This window comes from Choloepus didactylus, chromosome 22 (genome assembly GCF_015220235.1).
Source record: "Choloepus didactylus isolate mChoDid1 chromosome 22, mChoDid1.pri, whole genome shotgun sequence".
NCBI classification, from domain to species: Eukaryota; Metazoa; Chordata; class Mammalia; order Pilosa; family Megalonychidae; genus Choloepus; species Choloepus didactylus.
Genome location: NC_051328.1, coordinates 21,988,873 through 22,008,679, shown reverse-complemented (window position 1 = coordinate 22,008,679; position 19,807 = coordinate 21,988,873). Strand labels below are relative to the sequence as shown.

Here is a 19,807-nt window from a genome sequence, read left to right as displayed (position 1 = left end):
TGGTTGCTAACATGACCACAGACATAGGGGACTGGTGGTTTGATGGGTTGAGCCCTCTACCACAGGTTTTACCCTTGGGAAGACGGTTGCTGCAAAGGAGAGGCTAGGCCTCCCTATGGTTGTGCCTAAGAGCCTCCTCCCGAATGCCTCTTTGTTGCTCAGATGTGGCCCTGTCTCTCTAGCTAAGCCAACTTGAAAGGTGAAATCACTGCCCTCCCCCCTACGTGGGATCAGACACCCAGGGGAGTGAATCTCCCTGGCAACGTGGAATATGACTCCCGGGGAGGGATGTAGACCTGGCATCGTGGGACGGAGAACATCTTCTTGACCAAAAGGGGGATGTGAAAGGAAATGAAATAAGCTTCAGTGGCAGAGAGATTCCAAAACGAGCCGAGAGGTCACTCTGGTGGGCACTCTTACGCACACTTTAGACAACCCATTTTAGGTTCTAAAGAATTGGGGTAGCTGGTGGTGGATACCTGAAACTATCAAACTACAACCCAGAACCCATGAATCTCGAAGACAGTTGTATAAAAATGTAGCTTATGAGGGGTGACAAGGGGATTGGGAAAGCCATAAGCACCACACTCCACTTTGTCTAGTTTATGGATGGATGAGTAGAAAAATAGGGGAAGGAAACAAAAAGACAAAGGTACCCAGTGTTCTTTTTTACTTCAATTGCTCTTTTTCACTCTAATTATTATTCTTGTTATTCTTGTGTGTGTGCTAATGAAGGTGTCAGGGATTGATTTAGGTGATGAATGTACAACTATGTAATGGTACTGTAAACAATGGAAAGTACGATTTGTTTTGTATGACTGCGTGGTATGTGAATATATCTCAATAAAATGATTAAAAAAAAAAAAAAGAAAAAAGAAAAATAGGGGAAGGAAACAAAGAGACAAAGGTACCCAGTGTTCTTTTTTACTTCAATTGCTCTTTTTCACTCTAATTATTATTCTTGTTATTCTTGTGTGTGTGCTAATGAAGGTGTCAGGGATTGATTTAGGTGATGAATGTACAACTATGTAATGGTACTGTGAACAATCGAAAGTACGATTTGTTTTGTATGACTGCGTGGTATATGAATATATCTCAATGAAATAAAGATTAAAAAAAAAAAAAAAAAAAGACATAATGCTGAGCAAAATAAGCCAGGCACAAAAAGAGATATTGTATGTTACCACTAATGTGAATTCTGTGAAAAATGTACAATGTTTTATACTGTAGAATGTAGGGGACCTAGAGATACCAATTAGTGGAGGGGGAATGATAATCTAATAAGAACAGATAAACTATGGAGGGTAATCTCAATGTTATGGGAATGCTCAGGAATGATTATGGTTTGTAAACTTTCTTGGATATAGTAAGATCATGTTGGAAGCAACAGAGTTATTTTAGGTTGTTTTTTTTTTCTCTTATTCCTTTGTTTTCTTAGGGGTTGTTAATTTTCTTGGGGTATGGTAGGAACATGTTGGAAGCAATGTAGTTATTTTAGATTATTTGTTTTTCTTACTCCTCTGTTTGGACATGGTTTATTAATTTTCTTGGGGTATGGTAGGAACATATTGGAAGCAAAGTAGTTATTTTAGGTTATTTGTTTTCCTTAATCCATTGCTTTGTTTGAAATGTTGTGGGGTTTTTTTGGTTGTTGTTTGCCTGTTTGTTTTTAATTTTTTGATAAACAAAGTTAACAAATTGAAAAAAAATCAGTAGAAAAATGGGAGTAAAAACTAAATGACAAATAGGGTGGGATGGGGGGATGGTTTGGGTATTCTCTTTTCACTTTTATTTTTTATTCTTATTCTGATTCTTTCTGATGTAAGGAAAATGTTCAGAAATAGATTGTGGTGATGAACGCATAACTATATGATCATACTGTGAACAGTTGATTGTATACCATGGATGACTGTATGGTTTGTGAATATATTTCAATAAAACTGAATTAAAAATAAAAAAATAAAAAAATAAAAATAAAAAATAAAAAAAAATAAAAAAAGGTGGGTGAGGAAATTCTTCTGTATCCTGATTGTGACAGTACTTACATGATTTTTTTTTACATTTTTTTAAATTTTAAATTTTTTTAAAATGTAATAAAATAAGAAGGAATAACTTCTGAAGGAGCAGAACTTCACTTCAGACCAAAAATTTCCAGAAATAGGTTTGGGCAAACCATTTGGGCAAGGAGGATGGTGCAAATATTTCTGGACTCTACCTCTCTCTATAAAAGAATTCTCCAGTTCATTTGCTCTCTTTCTTAGCAGTCCTTAAACGGGGACCAAAGGCCGACCATCCATGAAGTATAATGAAAAGGATGGGCCTAGTCTGCAAGGGCAAATCCTTCCTAAACTTGGTGTTCTTAAAGCAGGGTCTACCTAGGTTTCTTTCATTGCACCCTGCAAAGACTGGCACCATCTAAGTAGAAAGTTAGTTCTACTATCTAAAAATATGTTGCTGTACTTCTTAATCTGACAAAAAACTTTTACAACACAAAATCCTCTCCTTTCATGCTGGTTCTAAACTGAAGTAATAGAAATCATTCATCCTATTTATTTTTTGTATTTCTGTAAGTTACCTCAATTATTTTTCTGAATAAATGGTTTGGAGCTATGTACCACAAGAAAAAAAAATAAATAAATAAAATAAAATAAAATACCGCACTGAGCACTTAAAAAGAGCTATCATTAATTTCAAGATTATCAACAATATGAGCCAAGCACCATTAAAGTTACAAATGGGGAAAAAGTTAAAAGAGGCACAACAGAAGGATTCCATTACAGAATTGACAGAATCTGCATTCCTATTTCCTATTACAATGTTTTATACAAGTGAAGACTATCTACTTTAAATGTGACCCATTATACAAATTCAACTGTGGTGGGAAGGTGGCAGAGTAGGACACTCTGGGAATCAGTTCCTCTACTAAAACTACCACCGAACTGGCAAGAACTGTGTGAATCAACTATTTTGAAACTCTGGAGTCTTGTGGGATTCTGTACAGCATCCAGGGAAGAACTGGAGGAAGAGGCTGGTAAATTGTAGTAATTATCAGCGAATTTCACTCCCTGAGCAGCAGCTACCATATCCCAACCATGTGGCAGGCAGCAGTAGGGACTGTAGCCTGGGCTCCTGGTGCAGCAAGTAGGGCCAGAGTAGGTTATGAGGACATAGTTCTCCAAAATCTGGAGGTCTATGGTCTGATCAGTGATCACTGCTTCTTTTTTCCCCCAATTCAGTTTTATTGAGATACATTCATACATCCTACAATCATCCACAGTGCACAATCAATTGTTCACAGTATCAACACATAGTTGTGCCTTCATCACCAAAATCAATTCCTGAGCATTTTCATTACTCCCAAATAAATAAATAAATAAACAGGAACACTCAAAACATCCCACCCCCCCTATTATTCATCTAATTTTTGTTCCGATTCTTCTACTCATCTGTCCATACTCTGGACAGAGGGAGGGCAAGCCACAAGGTTTCCACAATCACAGTCACACCATGTAAGCTACAAAGCCATACAATTGTCTTCAAGAATCAAGGCTACTGGGTTGCAGTTCGACATTTTCATGTATTTCCTTCTAGCTCTTCTAATACACTAAAAACTAAAAAGGGATATCTATATAACGCATAAGAGAACCTCTTTTGTTGCTTCGATGTGGCCTGCCTCTCTCTAAGCCCATGCGGCAGTTGGGCTTGTTGCCCTCCCCCATCTAAGTGAGACATGACTCCCAGGAATGTGGAACCTACCAAACCAGAGAAGGGGAGAACTAGATTTCCAGAGTTCTAACAATACAATACACAGAATGTTCAGTTCTCAACCAAAAATTACAAAACACACAAAAAACAGGAAAGTATGGCTCACTCACAGAAAAAAAAAGGAATTTGCCAGAAACCATCCCTAAGGAAGTTCATACATTGAAACTAATAGTCAAAGACTTTACATCAACCATCTTAAATATGTTCAATGAGCTAAAGGAAACCATATACAAAGACCTAAAGGAAATTAAGAAAACATTGTCTGGATAAAATAAATTACTGCAATAGGATATCTGAGCAGGCAGAAGAAAGGGTCAGTAAACTCAGAGAGAAGAAAACTGAAATTAATCACTGCGGGGAGCAGAAAGAAAAAATGATGAAGAAAAATGAACAGATCCTGAGAGACCTGAGGGACACCACCAAGCATACCAATATATGCATCATTGGATTCCCAGAAGGACAAAAGAGAGATAACAGAACAGAAAAAGTATTTGAAGAAATAATGGCTAAAAGCTTCCTCAATCTAGTGAAAGACATGAATATTCTCATTCAGGAAGCTTAATGAACTCCAAGCAGGATAGACTTCAAGAAATTTGCAGGACACATTACAGTAAAATTGTCAACATCCAAAGACAAAGAGAAGATTCTGAAAGCAACAAGAAAGAAGCAACTTGTCAAATACAAGGAATCCCCAGTAAGATTAATATCAGATTTCTTCATCAGAAATCATGGAACCCAGAAGACAGTGGGAAAACATACTTAGTCCTTAAAGAAAAACACTGTTGACCAAGAATTATAGTATACTTAAAACATTAAATAAACCAGATTATTTCTTATTTCAGTGCACTAAGTTGTCAAAAACTAAGTGCCGGAAAATATACTCCATATTTTTGTTGAATCAAAATACTTAAAAGCAACATCTAAGAAAGTAAGTTGTAAAGTTGCCTCAATTTCTCTTGGGGAAAAAAATCACATGCCAAATTTCTACCACAGATATCTTTTATTTGGAGTGAGTGGACTACCTAAAAAGAAGGAACTTGTTGAGCTTGAATAGGATTTCTCAAAGCTAACATCAAGAAGTCCTGTAAACCTTACCAAATTGTGGGATATATAAACAGACACAATATTTACTTCAGGAAAAGATTTTGCAAGTACTTAAACAAAAGGTTCCAGAAGCAGCAGTGTCACAGATGCCTGGAGAAGGCTATTTAAAACAAGTTTCTGTCCCCACTCATTAAATCAAACACTGTTAAATTTTGTTTTCCTATTTTATGCTCATGAAACTCAATGAATAAGATTTTTAAGTATGAAATCCAGAAACAAACAAAAAAAAACCGGACATACAACTTACAAAAAAAAAAAGTATCTACTCTAATGACATATACTTTATAACTGCTTATCAATGTCTGCTGTTAAGATTTTCTGACCATTAATTAAAACAATAAATTATAAACAGGAATGCAACAGCCATTAAAAAAGTTTAATATCTCTCTCTGAGGCCAATTTATTAAAACTAGATAGTATATTCAATTTCCATAGAAAAATGACACAGTAGAACTCTAAAGTTCATTTTTTCAGTTTATAAAATCTTATTTTTCATACCCTTTATCTTTATACTCACAAATTGAGATCATGTAGATGTAGCACATACACAATCATTAATTCAAAATCCCACTGAGGCTATGAAACACAGAATGCATGCAAAAACCATTAATCAGACCACTTAAGATTAATAACTTATGGTCAATCACAATCATCTGAATTTGTCTGAAATAAAAAATAATTGGAAATAGGTCTTAAGCGGAAAGACCAAAGGAATTAGGGTTGTTTTGTTTACAAACGTTTAAGAATGATTTAAATTCTGATCAGTTACTTTCCTTGTTTTCTGATAGCCAAATTAGAGGAACTCAGTTTAAATTACAGAATAATTAAGTACATTTTGACGTTCAGGGTTTGTAACACACAAAGATGCAAAGATGTATTCCAACATTTGTCTGGATTATCTAAAATCCCATCCTTCAAAACAATAAGAATAGCCTAACTTTGGACAGGGCTTTATTATTTAAAAGGCATTTCCCCATATCCTAGTACCTCAATGAATCCTCACATGAGATATATGAATAGGGCATATATTCTGAACCACATTTAAAGTAAGGAAAACAGTTATAAATAATTTTCCTTTGACTCAAATCCAGAGTTCTTTCCACCATAATGTATTATTTTAAAACTTTTCTAACTCTCTAGCTAAGCCAACTTGAAAGATGAAATCACTGCCCTCCCCCCTACGTGGGATCAGACACCCAGGGAAGTGAATCTCCCTGGCAACGTGGAATATGACTCCGGGGGAGGAATGTAGACCTGGCATCGTGGGACGGAGAACATCTTCTTGACCAAAAGGGGGATGTGAAAGGAAATGAAATAAGCTTCAGTGGCAGAGAGATTCCAAAAGGAGCCGAGAGGTCACTCTGGTGGGCACTCTTATGCACACTTTAGACAACCCTTTTTAGGTTCTAAAGAATTGGGGTAGCTGGTAGTGGATACCTGAAACTATCAAACTACAACCCAGAACCCATGAATCTCGAAGACAGTTGTATAAAAATGTAGCTTATGAGGGGTGACAATGGGATTGGGAAAGCCATAAGGACCACACTCCACTTTGTCTAGTTTATGGATGGATGAGTAGAAAAATAGGGGAAGGAAACAAAAAGACAAAGGTACCCAGTGTTCTTTTTTACTTCAATTGCTCTTTTTCACTCTAATTAATATTCTTGTTATTTTTGTGTGTGTGCTAATGAAGGTGTCAGGGATTGATTTGGGTGATGAATGTACCACTATGTAATGGTACTGTAAACAATCGAAAGTACGATTTGTTTTGTATGACTGCGTGGTATGTGAATATATCTCAATAAAATGAAGATTAAAAAAAAAAAAAAAACTTTTCTAAGAAAGACCATTATTAAGAGCCAATGTAGATAGTTCAGGGGGACCCCTGGGTGCAAAATTTTCAAACATATTTGAAAAACAGGTTATGAAAGTCTGTGCTCTGACTTGATCTTGCATAATATACCTAACTATGACCAGTTATCCTTTAATAGACTTTCCTTATTGAAGATCCTTGGTTTGAAAATATTCTATTCCTATAACCACAAAGGCAAAAACAATGAATAAAAGGACTGATTTAGCTGAGCCCATTATCTTAAACCATAAAACCATATTTCAAATAAAAGAATATGGAGCTTCTTGTTTCCTCTCTACTAGCATTCTAATTTTTTCAGAATTCACTAAATTTAAGTGGATATTGTGGTAACTGGCTTCCAACGATCCGAGTCTCCTGGTATTCACACCCATGTGTATTCCTGTTGAGTGTGCATGAGACTTAGTGACACACTTCTAATGAAAAGACACATCAGACTTGGAGAAAAAGTCACAAAAAGAAGGATAATTTCATTTTTTCTCTTGGAACTTACTCTGGGGGAAGCTGTGTGGTGAGCAGTCCTATGGTGAGGCCCACATGGCAAAGAATAGAAGCCTGCCGCCAAGAGTCACAGTAGTGAGCTTGGAAGTGGATCCTTTGGTTCAAATCAAGTCTTCAGAGACTGCACAACCCCAGCCAAGCCACCCTCAGATTCCTGATCCTCAGAAACTATGTGAAATAATAAGTTTATTGCTTTAAGCTGCTAAGTTTTTAGGTAATTTGCTACAGAGCAATAAATAACTAAAATAGATTCAATCAACAATTCAGAATAACAGAATTACTAAAAGTAATTAGTTATAATGTTATGCCTCCATCTTAGATCAACTGAGACTTTGGTGGTGTAAAAAAAATATTATTTTAATAAAGAAAAACTGCACAAACTGAAGCCAACTAATAATTTTTGATCATTCACACAACAGAATTATTTTCAGAACATAAAGAGATTGGTTTTGAAAATTCATTTTATACTTATATAAATCATTTTATTCATGCTAAAAATTCATTCTCTAAATTCTTCCAAATCCAGGTTTAAACTAAATTTTAATTCCTGATTAGAGAGAAACAAAGAGTCTATAATCCTTCCTATTAAAAAATTCTGTTTGCACCCAAATAACTCTAATTTTATATATGAGTACATACATATAAATACACATAAAAAATCTTCAAAAATTAAACCAATTTGCCATATGCTGTCCAAGGCACATAATGGGCCACAGGTATAGATTTCAAAATGTTATTTTTAAAAAAGCCTAGCTATAAATCAATATAATTTATTTTCTAAGAGTTTAAACACTTCTAATAAAATTATAGATAAAACATTTAACATCTCTACTGTAATGATATCAGTTAATGATGTACTTCTCCTTTGAGAAAAATACGATTACAATCTACAAGTTTGGCAATATATTAAATAACTTGCCACAATGGCTACTGCTTCACAAATTGGAGTCTGGAAGCAAGACCAAGAAGTCCAATGTACAGCAGCCATCAGAGGTATGGGAAGAAATGAAACAGTCAAAAGAGACTGTCAAGAAACAGAGAAGCAGACTAAGGTTACAGCTCAGAGCTAAGCTAAGAATGATAATGTAAAAGGAGACATAAAAGGGAGTTGGGGGTCAGACATGTAGGAAATGAAACATGAAAACCAGTAAAGCAAATTTCACGGAGCGCCTTGCCAACAGTGTCAAATACTGAAAAAGATGGAAAGAGCTCGATTTATTATGTTCATGTGCCAGACGCCATGTATACAAGCATACCTCAGAAATATTGCAGGTTCAGTTCCAGGTCACTGCAACAAAGCAAGTCACACAAATTTTTTGGTTTTGCAGTGCATATAAGTTATGTTTACACTATGCTGCAGTCTATTAAGTGTGCAATAGCATTACGTCTAAAAAACAATGTACATACCTTAATTAAAATATGACAAAGAGACACGAAGTGGGAACATGCTGTTTGGGAAAATGGCGCCGATGGACTTGCTCGACGCAGGGTTGCCACAAACCTTCAATTTGTAAAAAACATAGTATGTGCAAAGTGCAATAAAGCAAAGCACAATAAAACTAGGTATGCCTGTATACAATCTCTAATTCTCCAACAATCTTATGAATTAAGTTCTATTATCATCATCAACTTACAACGTGAAAACAGGTTCAGAAAAATTAAGTAACTAGCCAAAGTCGTGGAGTTAGTACCAGAGGTAGAAAATTACACCAGGTCACTATAACTTCAAATATGTACTCCTCTCCTGGTGCAAAAAGGCCAAGAATAAGAAAACACCTCTGCAAAAGAAGCTATACAAACAGCCAATAAGGACAGAAAAATATGTTCAACATCATTAGTCATCAGAGACATGCAAATTAAAACCACTATGAGGTACCACTACATACTCGTCGTAATGGCTAAAATAAAAAGATCGACAATACCGACCGAGTATTGGCAAGGGATGTGAAGCAAATGGAACTCTCACTCACTGTTAGTAGGAGTGTTTGGCAGTTTCTAATAAAGTTTAACATACGCTTACTATACAACCTAGTAATCCCACTCCTAGGAATTTACCCAAGAGAAATGAAAAAAATATGCCCACATACACTTGAACATTTATATGAAATTCTGGAAAAGACAAAACCATAGTGACAGAAAACAGATCCGTGGTTGTCTGTAATAGGGGTGAGGGAGCGGAGGTGGGGAACAATTGTAAAGAGGCATTAGGGAATTTTGGGGGTGATGGAAACATTATCTTGATTGTGGTAAAGTTTACATGGGTGCATACATTTGTTAAAACACAAATTACATGCTTAAAATGGGTGCATTTTATTGTAGGTAAATTATACTTTAATAAGGCTGACTTTTTTTTTAAAGGCCACTGAATTCATGGTAAGTAAATGAAAACACAGTGCCATAACTTAAGAAGTTAAGGGTGGAGGGGTGAGGAAATGGAAGCTGCCAACAACAAGCTACCACAAACACAAATGTCCTAAATGGTCCTAAACTGCTCCTCTAACGTGGTCTATCCACAGCCTTCCCCATCTCAGATGATGGCAACTCCAATACCCCCAGCTGCTCAAGCCAGAAAAGTTCCAATCCATAAGCAAATCCTGCTGGTTTTACCTTCAAATTACAACCAGACTATGACTACTTCTCACCACCTCCACTTCTACCATCCTAGTCTCTCACTGAGGTTACTGCAACAACCAAACTGGTATCCCTGCTTCACTCTTGCCCCCTACAGTCTCGTTACTCCAGCAGCCAGAACTATCCTTCCAAAACCTAAGTCAGATCATATCATTTATCTACTCAGAAACCTGAAACTACTCCCCATCTCACTCAAAATAAAACTCAAAATGTCTTACTATGGTCACATGAACTGACTTCCTGATCTCATCTCCTACTATCCTACTACTCTCCTCCTTACTCAGTCTCCTCCAGCCCCACTGGCCTGCTTACTGAACCCATCATGCATGCTCCTACTTTAGGGCCTCTTGAAAGCTGTCTCCTCTGTCTGGAACACCTTTCCCCTGATACCAGCATGGCTCCTCATTCCCTAACCTCCTTCAGGTCTCTACTGATATATGACCTTCTCAAAGAGGTCCATCCAGGACCATCCTATTTCAAACCGCAAACCTTCCTCACACCTCGTACTCTTTTATCGCCTTTATTCTACTCAACTTTTCCTTTTATACCACTTAACACCTTGTAACATATTACTTATTTATTTATTATGCATATTGTCTACTCCTCCAACCCTCCCATAAAACAACCTTCAGGGCAGAGATCTTTGTTCACTGATGTATTTCAAATGCCTAGGACAGTGCTCAGATATAACAGATACTCATTAAATACGTACCGAATGACTGAATTTCTGAATAACTTTGTTAGGTACTGGGCTAAGCACTGAACATACACCATTTCATTTACTCATTAGGGCATACCTGAGAAGCAGGCATTATCCTCATTTTACAATTGAGGACCATAAAGGTTTAATAACTTGCCGCAAGTTACTTATCAGTAAATGAAGAAGCCAGGATTATAACTCAATTACACCTAACTCCAAAGTCTTAACCACTACGGTTTTCTCAAAGCTTGAGTGTGAACAGGAAGAGAAGAACTAATGTGCTTCAGAAGAAAACTAGATAGAGAGAATGTAGGAAAAAACACATTGATTTGGGATCCAACATAAGGAGCGGAGACAAATAACATTTGGGGAAGTTCCTCCAATTTCCTTTGCTTTTAGTTCTAGTCCTGTGGGGACAGAAATAAAAGCTAATGGTTATCAGCAAGAGAACATGAAACAAGAGGGAAAGAAATAAGAGTCCCCCACAGCCTGAGCTCCACAGATGAAAACACAGAGGTCAGTGCCTTTTCTCTAAATTCTTTGCAGCAGTTTATCCCAGTGGTATGGAGCAATGTCCTAGGTGTCTTTTGCCTTAAAATGCTTAAATCCTTTTGGTCTAGTATACATGTTGGCAAAAATATTTTTGAGAAATACATGATCTATACATAAACACTCACAGATTTAAATATGAGGAAAAGATACTGATTTCTGCCAGTGTTACCATCATTCTTGGAACACAGTCACACTCATTTGTTTATGTACTGTCTATGGCTACTTTTACACTACCACAGCAGACTGAGTGTTTGACACAGAGACAGTACACCTGCAAAACTAAAAATATTTACTATCTGATCTTTTACAGAAACAACTTCTAAAATCAATATTTAATAAAATGTAAATTTTCTAATGGTTTACATCAGTTCTATCCTTTTCCTGATAGGTTTAAAAACACATCCTCTAAATACCAGAGTAAGTCACCCAACATTTTTATTATTGTTCATATAACTGAAAAAATCTCAAATACTGGAAGACTTCTGTAACAATGAGGTATTAATCTTGAAGCCTTAAAACAGTTTAGCATTGGGAGGAAGGAATTTTTTTGGTTTATGACTATAGTATCTGAGCCACCATGTTAAATAAAATTTAAGGAAGTGTTTTGAATACAGAAAAAACAATTTCTTCATTCAGTTACACATACCAACACCAAACAACACAAACAAGAAACAATCCTACAATGACTTCCCAAGCTCTCCTTTATTAATAAGAATTTTCAAATAGTAAAATCTGGAGCATTTGCTTTTAACTTTCCAAGTCAACAAGCTAATAGTCAGAAAAGCAAATCACTTGCTTATTTTTACTCACTTTTAAAATTCTGTAATCTATTTTCCCTCCCCCAATCCAAAGATTAGTTGTTTGGTTTGTCAGCCACAAAAGATCAAACTTAAATTCATAAAGTTAAAGAAAACAAAAGAACCTCTTCATTGCATATATACAAGATTAGGAATCCTTTTCGTAATACAGCCTAATCCAAAAGTCTTTTCATTTCCTCAAGGAATATTTAGAAGTTTCTTAGATTTTGGAAATAAAATGGTAAGTTTTGCTATTTATGATTACACTTAGAAAAGTAATTTAGCAAGGTCATAAAACATATATGAAAACAAACTGCAAAGGAAAACAGAAAAAATATTTTGTGTAAAATTAGGTCAAAATTTTTCTTAATTTCTTTAAAAACTGTATTTCAAGAAGTCATCTTCTTCATTAAACAATCAGCCAACCCAAGATATTGTTCATTAAAGATTCACCAAAATAACAGAATACTCTTAACTTTGATTTTAAGAGGGGCTCTTAGCTCAAACATTTCCACCTATATTTTTCTTATCTTCAATCTAAACTTCTAGTGAAAAAATTTTAAGGCGTCTGTTTTCCCAGCTTTTCCTCAAAACAATTAACTTATTTCCAAGTTAATGTTTTTACATTTGTTTTTCTCAAAATTAAATTTGCTACATTAACAGAAGTAGACAGTCACCCATGAACTATTTCTCAATAATATTAAATTTTAAGCCTACAGAGCCTTTTCCCACTTTTCTCTTAACTTCATTTTTTTACAGCATTGTAGTCAAATACATTTTAGTAAACATAAAAAACTTCTTGTAAATGCTTTTAAAGGAATTAAGTTTGGAATTTTACATGTAGGAAAGCACATATTCTCTTTAAGGGCTAAAACTTTCTATGGTGAATGTTACATGAAATCAGTAATGGAGTGATATAAAAAAGTTTGACAGTGATTTTAAAAAATTGCATTACATCTTTATAACATGGAATAAAAACAAATCTGATTAAATGCCTGTGTAATGAGACCTGTGATCTCCTCATTAAAATGTACACCATTAGATAATCTGCAATAAAACAACCCACAGTATTTCAAATTACAAAGAAATGTTTCCTACCTTGCCTGCTTCTCTTTCTAAGTCGACATACTCCCGGCTAGGTGTTTGTCGCTGTTCTCCCTGCCAGCTGGCCGGAAAAAACTGGAGAGACAGATTGGTTCCTGTGGCCACAAAAGCCTTTTAGAAAAATCAATACAAACAGGATCAGGAGCAGGACATTACATAAATTATGCAGGCAGTCATTTATTTTTACATCAGTTTATGTCTTAAGCCAGGCAGCACAGAGAATACTTAAAAGTAAAAAATACGCACTCATCATTTTTCTAAAGTATTAAGTTACAAACATCTGATTCCATTTTGAGGACATTTGCCATTGGCTGCTTAAATATAAAATCAGACATGGAATCAATACTTTCTTTCAGGTCATTTTTTGCTGACGTTAGGATCATGCATTGCTAATGTCTAACCAGAAGCCACCATATCTGCATTTAAAAACTTACATTTTTAAATATGAAAATCACTGAAGATCTAAAGATTTTGAATTTTAAAGCAAACCACAATTTAAAGTTGTATAAATAAGGCAGTTTAATTTTTCCTGATTTCCTTTGCTCAAGGAAACAGCACATTCTAAAATCCATGTTAAAAAATGCACTTGAGACTGTCTCTTCTGTGATAAACCATACATTAACATATGGTGTGACAGTACTTTTCATCTCTCTAAAACCTTAGATGATTTTAAAAATATGTATTTTCTAAAACTGACTTTAGAAGAACTGGATCTGACTATAACAAAAGAGAAGCATGTTCATACAATATTTATAACAGACGATCTAAAACCATTTCAATAAAGTGTCATGCAGTGTAGCCCCTAAGCAATTTAAGTCTGTATTTATTTCCCCCACTTAAAAAATTGAAAGAACACTGCCATTCTTCCTGAGGGAAACTGAGAAATAAGAAATAAACAAGTAAAAAGCATTTAAAAACAAAAAAACAAAAACATTTTTCATCACCTAAATGTAAACTCTTCTTTGATGAAAGTAGATAGTTTTTATTTGTTCTATTTTACTAATTAAAACTTTGAAGCATAATTTGTTTCTGAGCACACAGTCTTCATCTAAAAGCAAGAGGTTCACGTTTCAGGAAATTTGTTTAAAGCCATCAGTTGATTCAGCTATCCGCCAGTTAGATCCTCTGATGGTTAACAGTTTAGATTCTTTAGAGGCAAAAAATTATACTTCCCATTTCTATCATTGGTACTCTAAGTACATTTGTCAACTTAATTACTAAATCTCTAGACATCTTTGGTGGCATTTTCCTAATCAAGCTGGGATATCCTTTTCTTGTGGTAAATATTCTATATGAATAGAGACTGAACTAATATCAACATTACCTCAGCCTTTAAAACAAAAAATATTTTCCTGCACTTTTAGCATAAGTTTAAAAAACAATCAAGTGTTTAGAACAACTAGCAAGAAATAATTGAAGTGGTGGAACTGCAACCTGTAAGATTCTATGAAATTTGCTCTATAACTACTTTTTAAATTGTACTTTGAAAGTTAACACTTTTTTGTATATATGTTATATTTTGTAATAAGGAAATAATCGAAATTGTGGAACTGTAACCCATAGCATTCTTTGAAATTTGATATAAAACTACTTGTTAAATCGTACTTTGCAAGTTATCACTTTTATTTATATATATGTCACAATAAAAAATATTTGAAAAAAAAAAAAAAACAATCAAGTGAAGCTAAATGAATCAACAAAAGCACCACTAACTGGTTCAAACGAAATGCACAGTCTCTGCAGGCAAAGTGCCTAGGCTGTATGACTGAGGCAAATTACTTAACCCCTCTGTGCTTCAGTTTCCTCACAAGTTAATATTTGTAAAATGCTTAGAACAGTACCTAGCAAGCACCATACACATATTGCTAAACAAAATAAGAGAAATAACTTTGAGCCTGCTAAGAGAGCCAGCTTCTTCATTCAGAAAATGAAATTCTCAGAGCAGAATGGTGGCAGATCAGCAAGAGATTCAGCCCATGAAAGAATGCCCTGTGTCAAGAACCCTCAGGCATGTTTTTTCAATATTCACCTACTAAAAAATCCTTCTACCTTCAGTACACCCCAAATCAGCTCTGTGCTATGTAATGACAGTCTGCAAACTGTACTACATCACCGCCTGTCTGAATGCCAACCTCAGAAGAGATTTCCTGCTTCATCACTTTATGCTCATTAACCTCATCAAGATCTCTCTGAGACAGAAGTGGTAAATACAGACCATTCTAGAAGAGTATTTCCCAAACTTATTTGGCCACAGAACTCTTTTTAATGGGATACCTACACATACATAAGAGTTGGGAAAATTCTCTTCAAAAAAATTAAAATCTTATATTGATATAATGTCTGTCATTTAAGATTTCCAAACTGCCCCAATTACATTTTATAAATTTCATGAATTACAAAATAGCACACCTTGTTGTCAATCCAACATACTTTTTATCATTCAATTTCCAGGACTAAAAAATATATTAGTTTTTACTGCTTTCACAGTAGTCACCATACTGCTTATATTTATTTTCTTTCATTAATCATTGGTGTGAAGACATCTCCAACACTTACTACAGTAAGAATTGACAGATTTTACCTTTCACCCATATTCTCTTTTATTTCATGCTGTGACAAGAAATCAAGGTAAGTTTTACAGTTAAGGAGACATGACCATCATAGATATTAAATTCTTTCCAATCTAAATACAAAATAAACTCTTCATTAACCTCACTGATACGCTACAGAAGTGTTCAAAATAAAAGAAATTTAAAAAGAGGAAAAACAGGGCAACTGGACCAGGAAACACATTGGAAAGAGTTTTGAGAACCATGTATATTCTTACTGTTTATGGTTGCTGTCAGAATAGAGGCAAAATAATACATTTTTCATAATGTATTTTCTACAACCAAATAAGCAGAAGCCACTGTCTGCTCGTAAGTCATAAGATAACTTTCAGGCATTAAATTAAGTAACCTCTAAATTCAAATAATCAAGTGATGAAAAAGGCATTGTGCAAAGTATATAAAGAATTAATGTGGTGGTCTCCACTTCCTCGCAGCCAATGATCCTGTAATAAAATGTGGGTCATACTGAATTAAAGGGGAAAACTAAAAAGAGAAGGAAACGTGAAACTCTTCCCCAGATACAAATTACATCATTTAAGAAAATGTGTGATGTCTTAATGGCAAATCTTATACAGAATTCAGTCTACCTTCTTTAACCTTTAATGCCTATTAGAAATTAAGAACTTACTAAAATTTGCAGAATCAGACATTTTGAGGTGGGGGGGGTAAGGCCTAGAAGGTGGGATTCACCCCTGGAAAGAAATTTATAACAAGCACAAGTAACCTGTAACACTGCTATATTATAACAATATTTTAATACAGCAATTTACATATACTATGGGTTAAATTATAATTGCATGCAGTAAGTCATATATGAAACTTCCAATAACTATGTTTCACTAGTTTTCTAAAAAACCTCAGCTTTAAAAAATAGGGACAGTACTTTGTAGTTCATCCTTTACACTTACATCAATCATCCCTGAGAAATCCATTGGTCAGGCATCTCCATCCACCTTTTTGCAAAAGGAAACCCAAGCAAAGGATGATACAGTAACTGGACCAACTAATGAATTATTTTATCTTCCACCACTCAGTGCCAAAACCAAAAAGTATTTGTTTCATACAATTCAACCATACAAATATTACAATTATTCAAGAAACTTAGAAGTAGCTAAGAACTAGAGATTTTCTTTCATAACAATGAATTAATGACCAAATATCCTAGAGCTCCTGATAAATTTAACGAGTATCTATCTGTAATAGAATTCTAAAAAGTCTCCATTTTACATAACAGAATATTCTTTAAAAATAATTTAATTTGGGTAATGAAATGAAAAGGGTGAATGAAAAAGGTGAACTGTATGGTATGTGAATTATATCTGAATTTAAAAATTGATTCTCTATAAAGAGATGGAAGGAATAATGTTTCCAATGTCTTCCTTCTATTAACCCAAACTCAAAATGCACTGTAGCTTCAAGTCTCTAAAAATACAATGGGCCCAAGTCACAGAAATTATAGAATTATATCATACAGTGCTTCAACTTTTTTTTAATAACCAACTTCTTTTCTTAAGTTTCTTCCTACCATTTTTATTGTCCTATCATTCCCTCCTCATCAGCACCTCTTATAGGAAGAATCAGAAAAAGATGAGGGAAACTAGGACACTTGGATTTTAGTTTCAACACATTTGGTACAGAAAAGACATCAAATCTACCACCTAAAAAAACGGCCTCGAGATCAACTGCGGGTTTCATATTCCCGAGCTCCTTAGGAACTACAGCACTAAACAGAGTATGTGTTTTAGGCTTGAAAACAAGAGATAAATTTCTTTCCGATCCTCTTGAGGCTTAACATTCTAAGAAAAGAAGGTGGCATATCCTTTAAGGCTCCTTTTTTTCTCTATTAGGACAATAGATTACTGGCAGAAAAATTCATTCTCAGCTACTGGGAGTGATGTGGTTTCACATACAGATTTACCAACAAATCTAGCTTCTAAGAAAAAACTTTGGCTGAGTAGCCAGAACCTTCAATGAAGCCCAGTTGTTTTTCCTAGTGGGTGTTTTGGCCCTACAAATGCCCCGAACCCTTCATGGGCATCACAGCCTTTACAAAGACCTTTCCTCGTTTAGTTTGGCTCGGGTTTGAGTTCCACTCGTGATAAACTATTTGCCGAGCCGGGTCTGGGAACGCAACCCACCCACAGCGGGCCACCGGGAAAGCGTCTCCCCGCGAGGACGCGGCCCGCCAGTGTCTGGTTTTGCATTTTGAATCCCGAGTAGGAAGTGAGTCGGCGCCCGCTGAGTTCCGGGAGCCGCGGCGCCGTCCGGAACCGGCCTGGGCCGCGGCGGCCCCGCGCAACAAGTGACCGCGCGCGCCCGGGCCCCGCCGACTTACGATTTCCGAGCGGCCGTCGCGGCAGGCGTTCTGGAAGCGGGCCTGGCGCTCCTCGTGGGGCCGGTCCCTGAAACCCGTGTACTTAATCTGCAAGGCAAAGACGGCCAGAAATCAGGAGCCAAATCCGCGGCGCCGCCCGCGCGCCCGCCCGCTCCGCGCGGCGCCGATAAGGGCAAGCAGAGTCTGCGGGCAGACGCGGCCCGGCGAGATTGCCCCTCCGCGGGCGCGCCGGCCGGCGGCATCCGGGGGCCGCGACGCTCAAACTTTTCTCCGCCCGGGCCCGCTCGGGGCGCGCCGCGGCCTCCGCGCCGCCCGCCCGCCTCACCTCACCTCACACTCGCGGCTTAGCTTCCTGAAGAACTCCTCGTTCTCGAACTTGCTTCTCTGGTCGGGCACGACGCGCGGCATCTTCCCACCCTGAGGCCGCGTCAGCTGGCCGGGGCTCGGGGCTTGAACGGGCACCCGCTGGCCGGCTCCGCGCTGACCGACTGACCGCCTACCCGCGGCGCCCTGACTCCCGCTTCCCTTTGTTTCAGGCGCCCGCCCGCCCGCGTGGGCTTCCACTCTTGGGAGCCTAAGGCGCCGCCGCTCGCTCGAGCCCAGCCCACGCCGCTGCAGCCGTCCCAACCTCAGCCGTTGCCTGCCGCCCGCGCGGACCAAGCGCTCGCCGCCCCCGGTCGCCGCCGCCGCCACTTCCTCTCGCCGCCCACCTCTCGCGCCCGCCCCGCCCCCGCCGGCCCCACCCCGCCTCCTCGCGCGTCCGCCCGCCCCAAACTCTGGCAAACAAGACGCACCATTCACAACTCCGCTGCCCGCGCCGCGCATGCGCCGCGCACCCTCGCGTTTGCCTGGCCGCGGAGCGAGCTGCGGCGAACCGAGCGTTCTGGGTTTCGCTACCTTCTCCGTCTGCCCGCCCGCGGGCCACTCAGTGTGGAACCGCCCTGTGGGGATCTGACCAGCGCTTGGCAGCGGAAAGCGGCCAGCGCGGACTCTTTCTTCCGCCTTTCCCAAGCGGTCTGGAACTTCTGGGCTCCCTAGCCTCGCGGAGTAACCCCAGTTGTCTATCTGAGCGTGAGGGAACCTGAGCCTTTGAAGACTTTGCGCCCCAAAACCGACTGGAAGGGGTGTAGGTAGTGTGCATCGAAGACCAATGGTGGAAACAGACCAGCGGTTCCAACTGAATCCGTATCATGGTGGAAAGGTGTGGCGGCTGTTGGAGTCAGTAGGGTCTGAGATGGTATCCTACTCGGCTCCTCTGCCTGTCCGCTTGGGAACCGTGGACAAGTACTGGATGGCTAAGCCTCACATTCCTTATTTCCAAAATGCACTCACAAACTGGCAGTATTAGCGTGAGAGGTAGGTGTAGCACTTAGTGGGCGCTGAATAAATGTAAGTTTCTAAAGACCAAACTAAATTTTATGTATGACCCATTGCCAGTCCATATATTTACCCACATGTGCAATCAAATCCTGAAAAACAAGATCTACAATTCCTAGGGAAGTAATTTAGCCTAAGCTGGAAAGAATCTGACACTAGATTTATAGCAGAACTTGATTCAAAGTTGGTCCTCGATAAACAAAACGTGGTGTATACACACAATGTAACATTATTCAGCCTTAAGAAGGAATGAAGTTCTGATTCATGCTTCAGCGTGAATGAACCTTGAAGACATCATGTTAAATGAAATAAGAGGTACTGTATGACATCACTTATATGAAATACGTAGAATAAATAAATTTCTTACAGGCAGTAGATTACAGGTTGAGGGGGAATTGTTGCTTAATGGGTGCAAATTTTCTGTTTGAGGTGGTTAAAAAGTTGGGGTAATAGATGTTGCTG

The 19,807-nt window shown here is 37.6% G+C and overlaps 1 protein-coding gene across 2 annotated transcripts in view; it reads right to left on the bottom strand.

Moving 5' to 3' along the window:
- The window catches only part of CBFB (core-binding factor subunit beta), a 95,742-nt gene extending 77,078 nt beyond the window's left edge, over positions 1-18,664 (bottom strand). For both annotated transcript variants that reach the window (XM_037815983.1, XM_037815982.1), the window contains exons 1-3: positions 18,299-18,664; positions 17,969-18,055; positions 13,019-13,135 (exon numbers count right to left, since the gene is read on the bottom strand). In XM_037815983.1, the coding sequence (XP_037671911.1) occupies positions 13,019-13,135; positions 17,969-18,055; positions 18,299-18,376 (282 nt within the window). In that variant the 5' untranslated portion in view covers positions 18,377-18,664. The remainder of the gene's footprint in view (positions 1-13,018; positions 13,136-17,968; positions 18,056-18,298) is intronic.
- Positions 18,665-19,807: the final 1,143 nt, after the last annotated feature.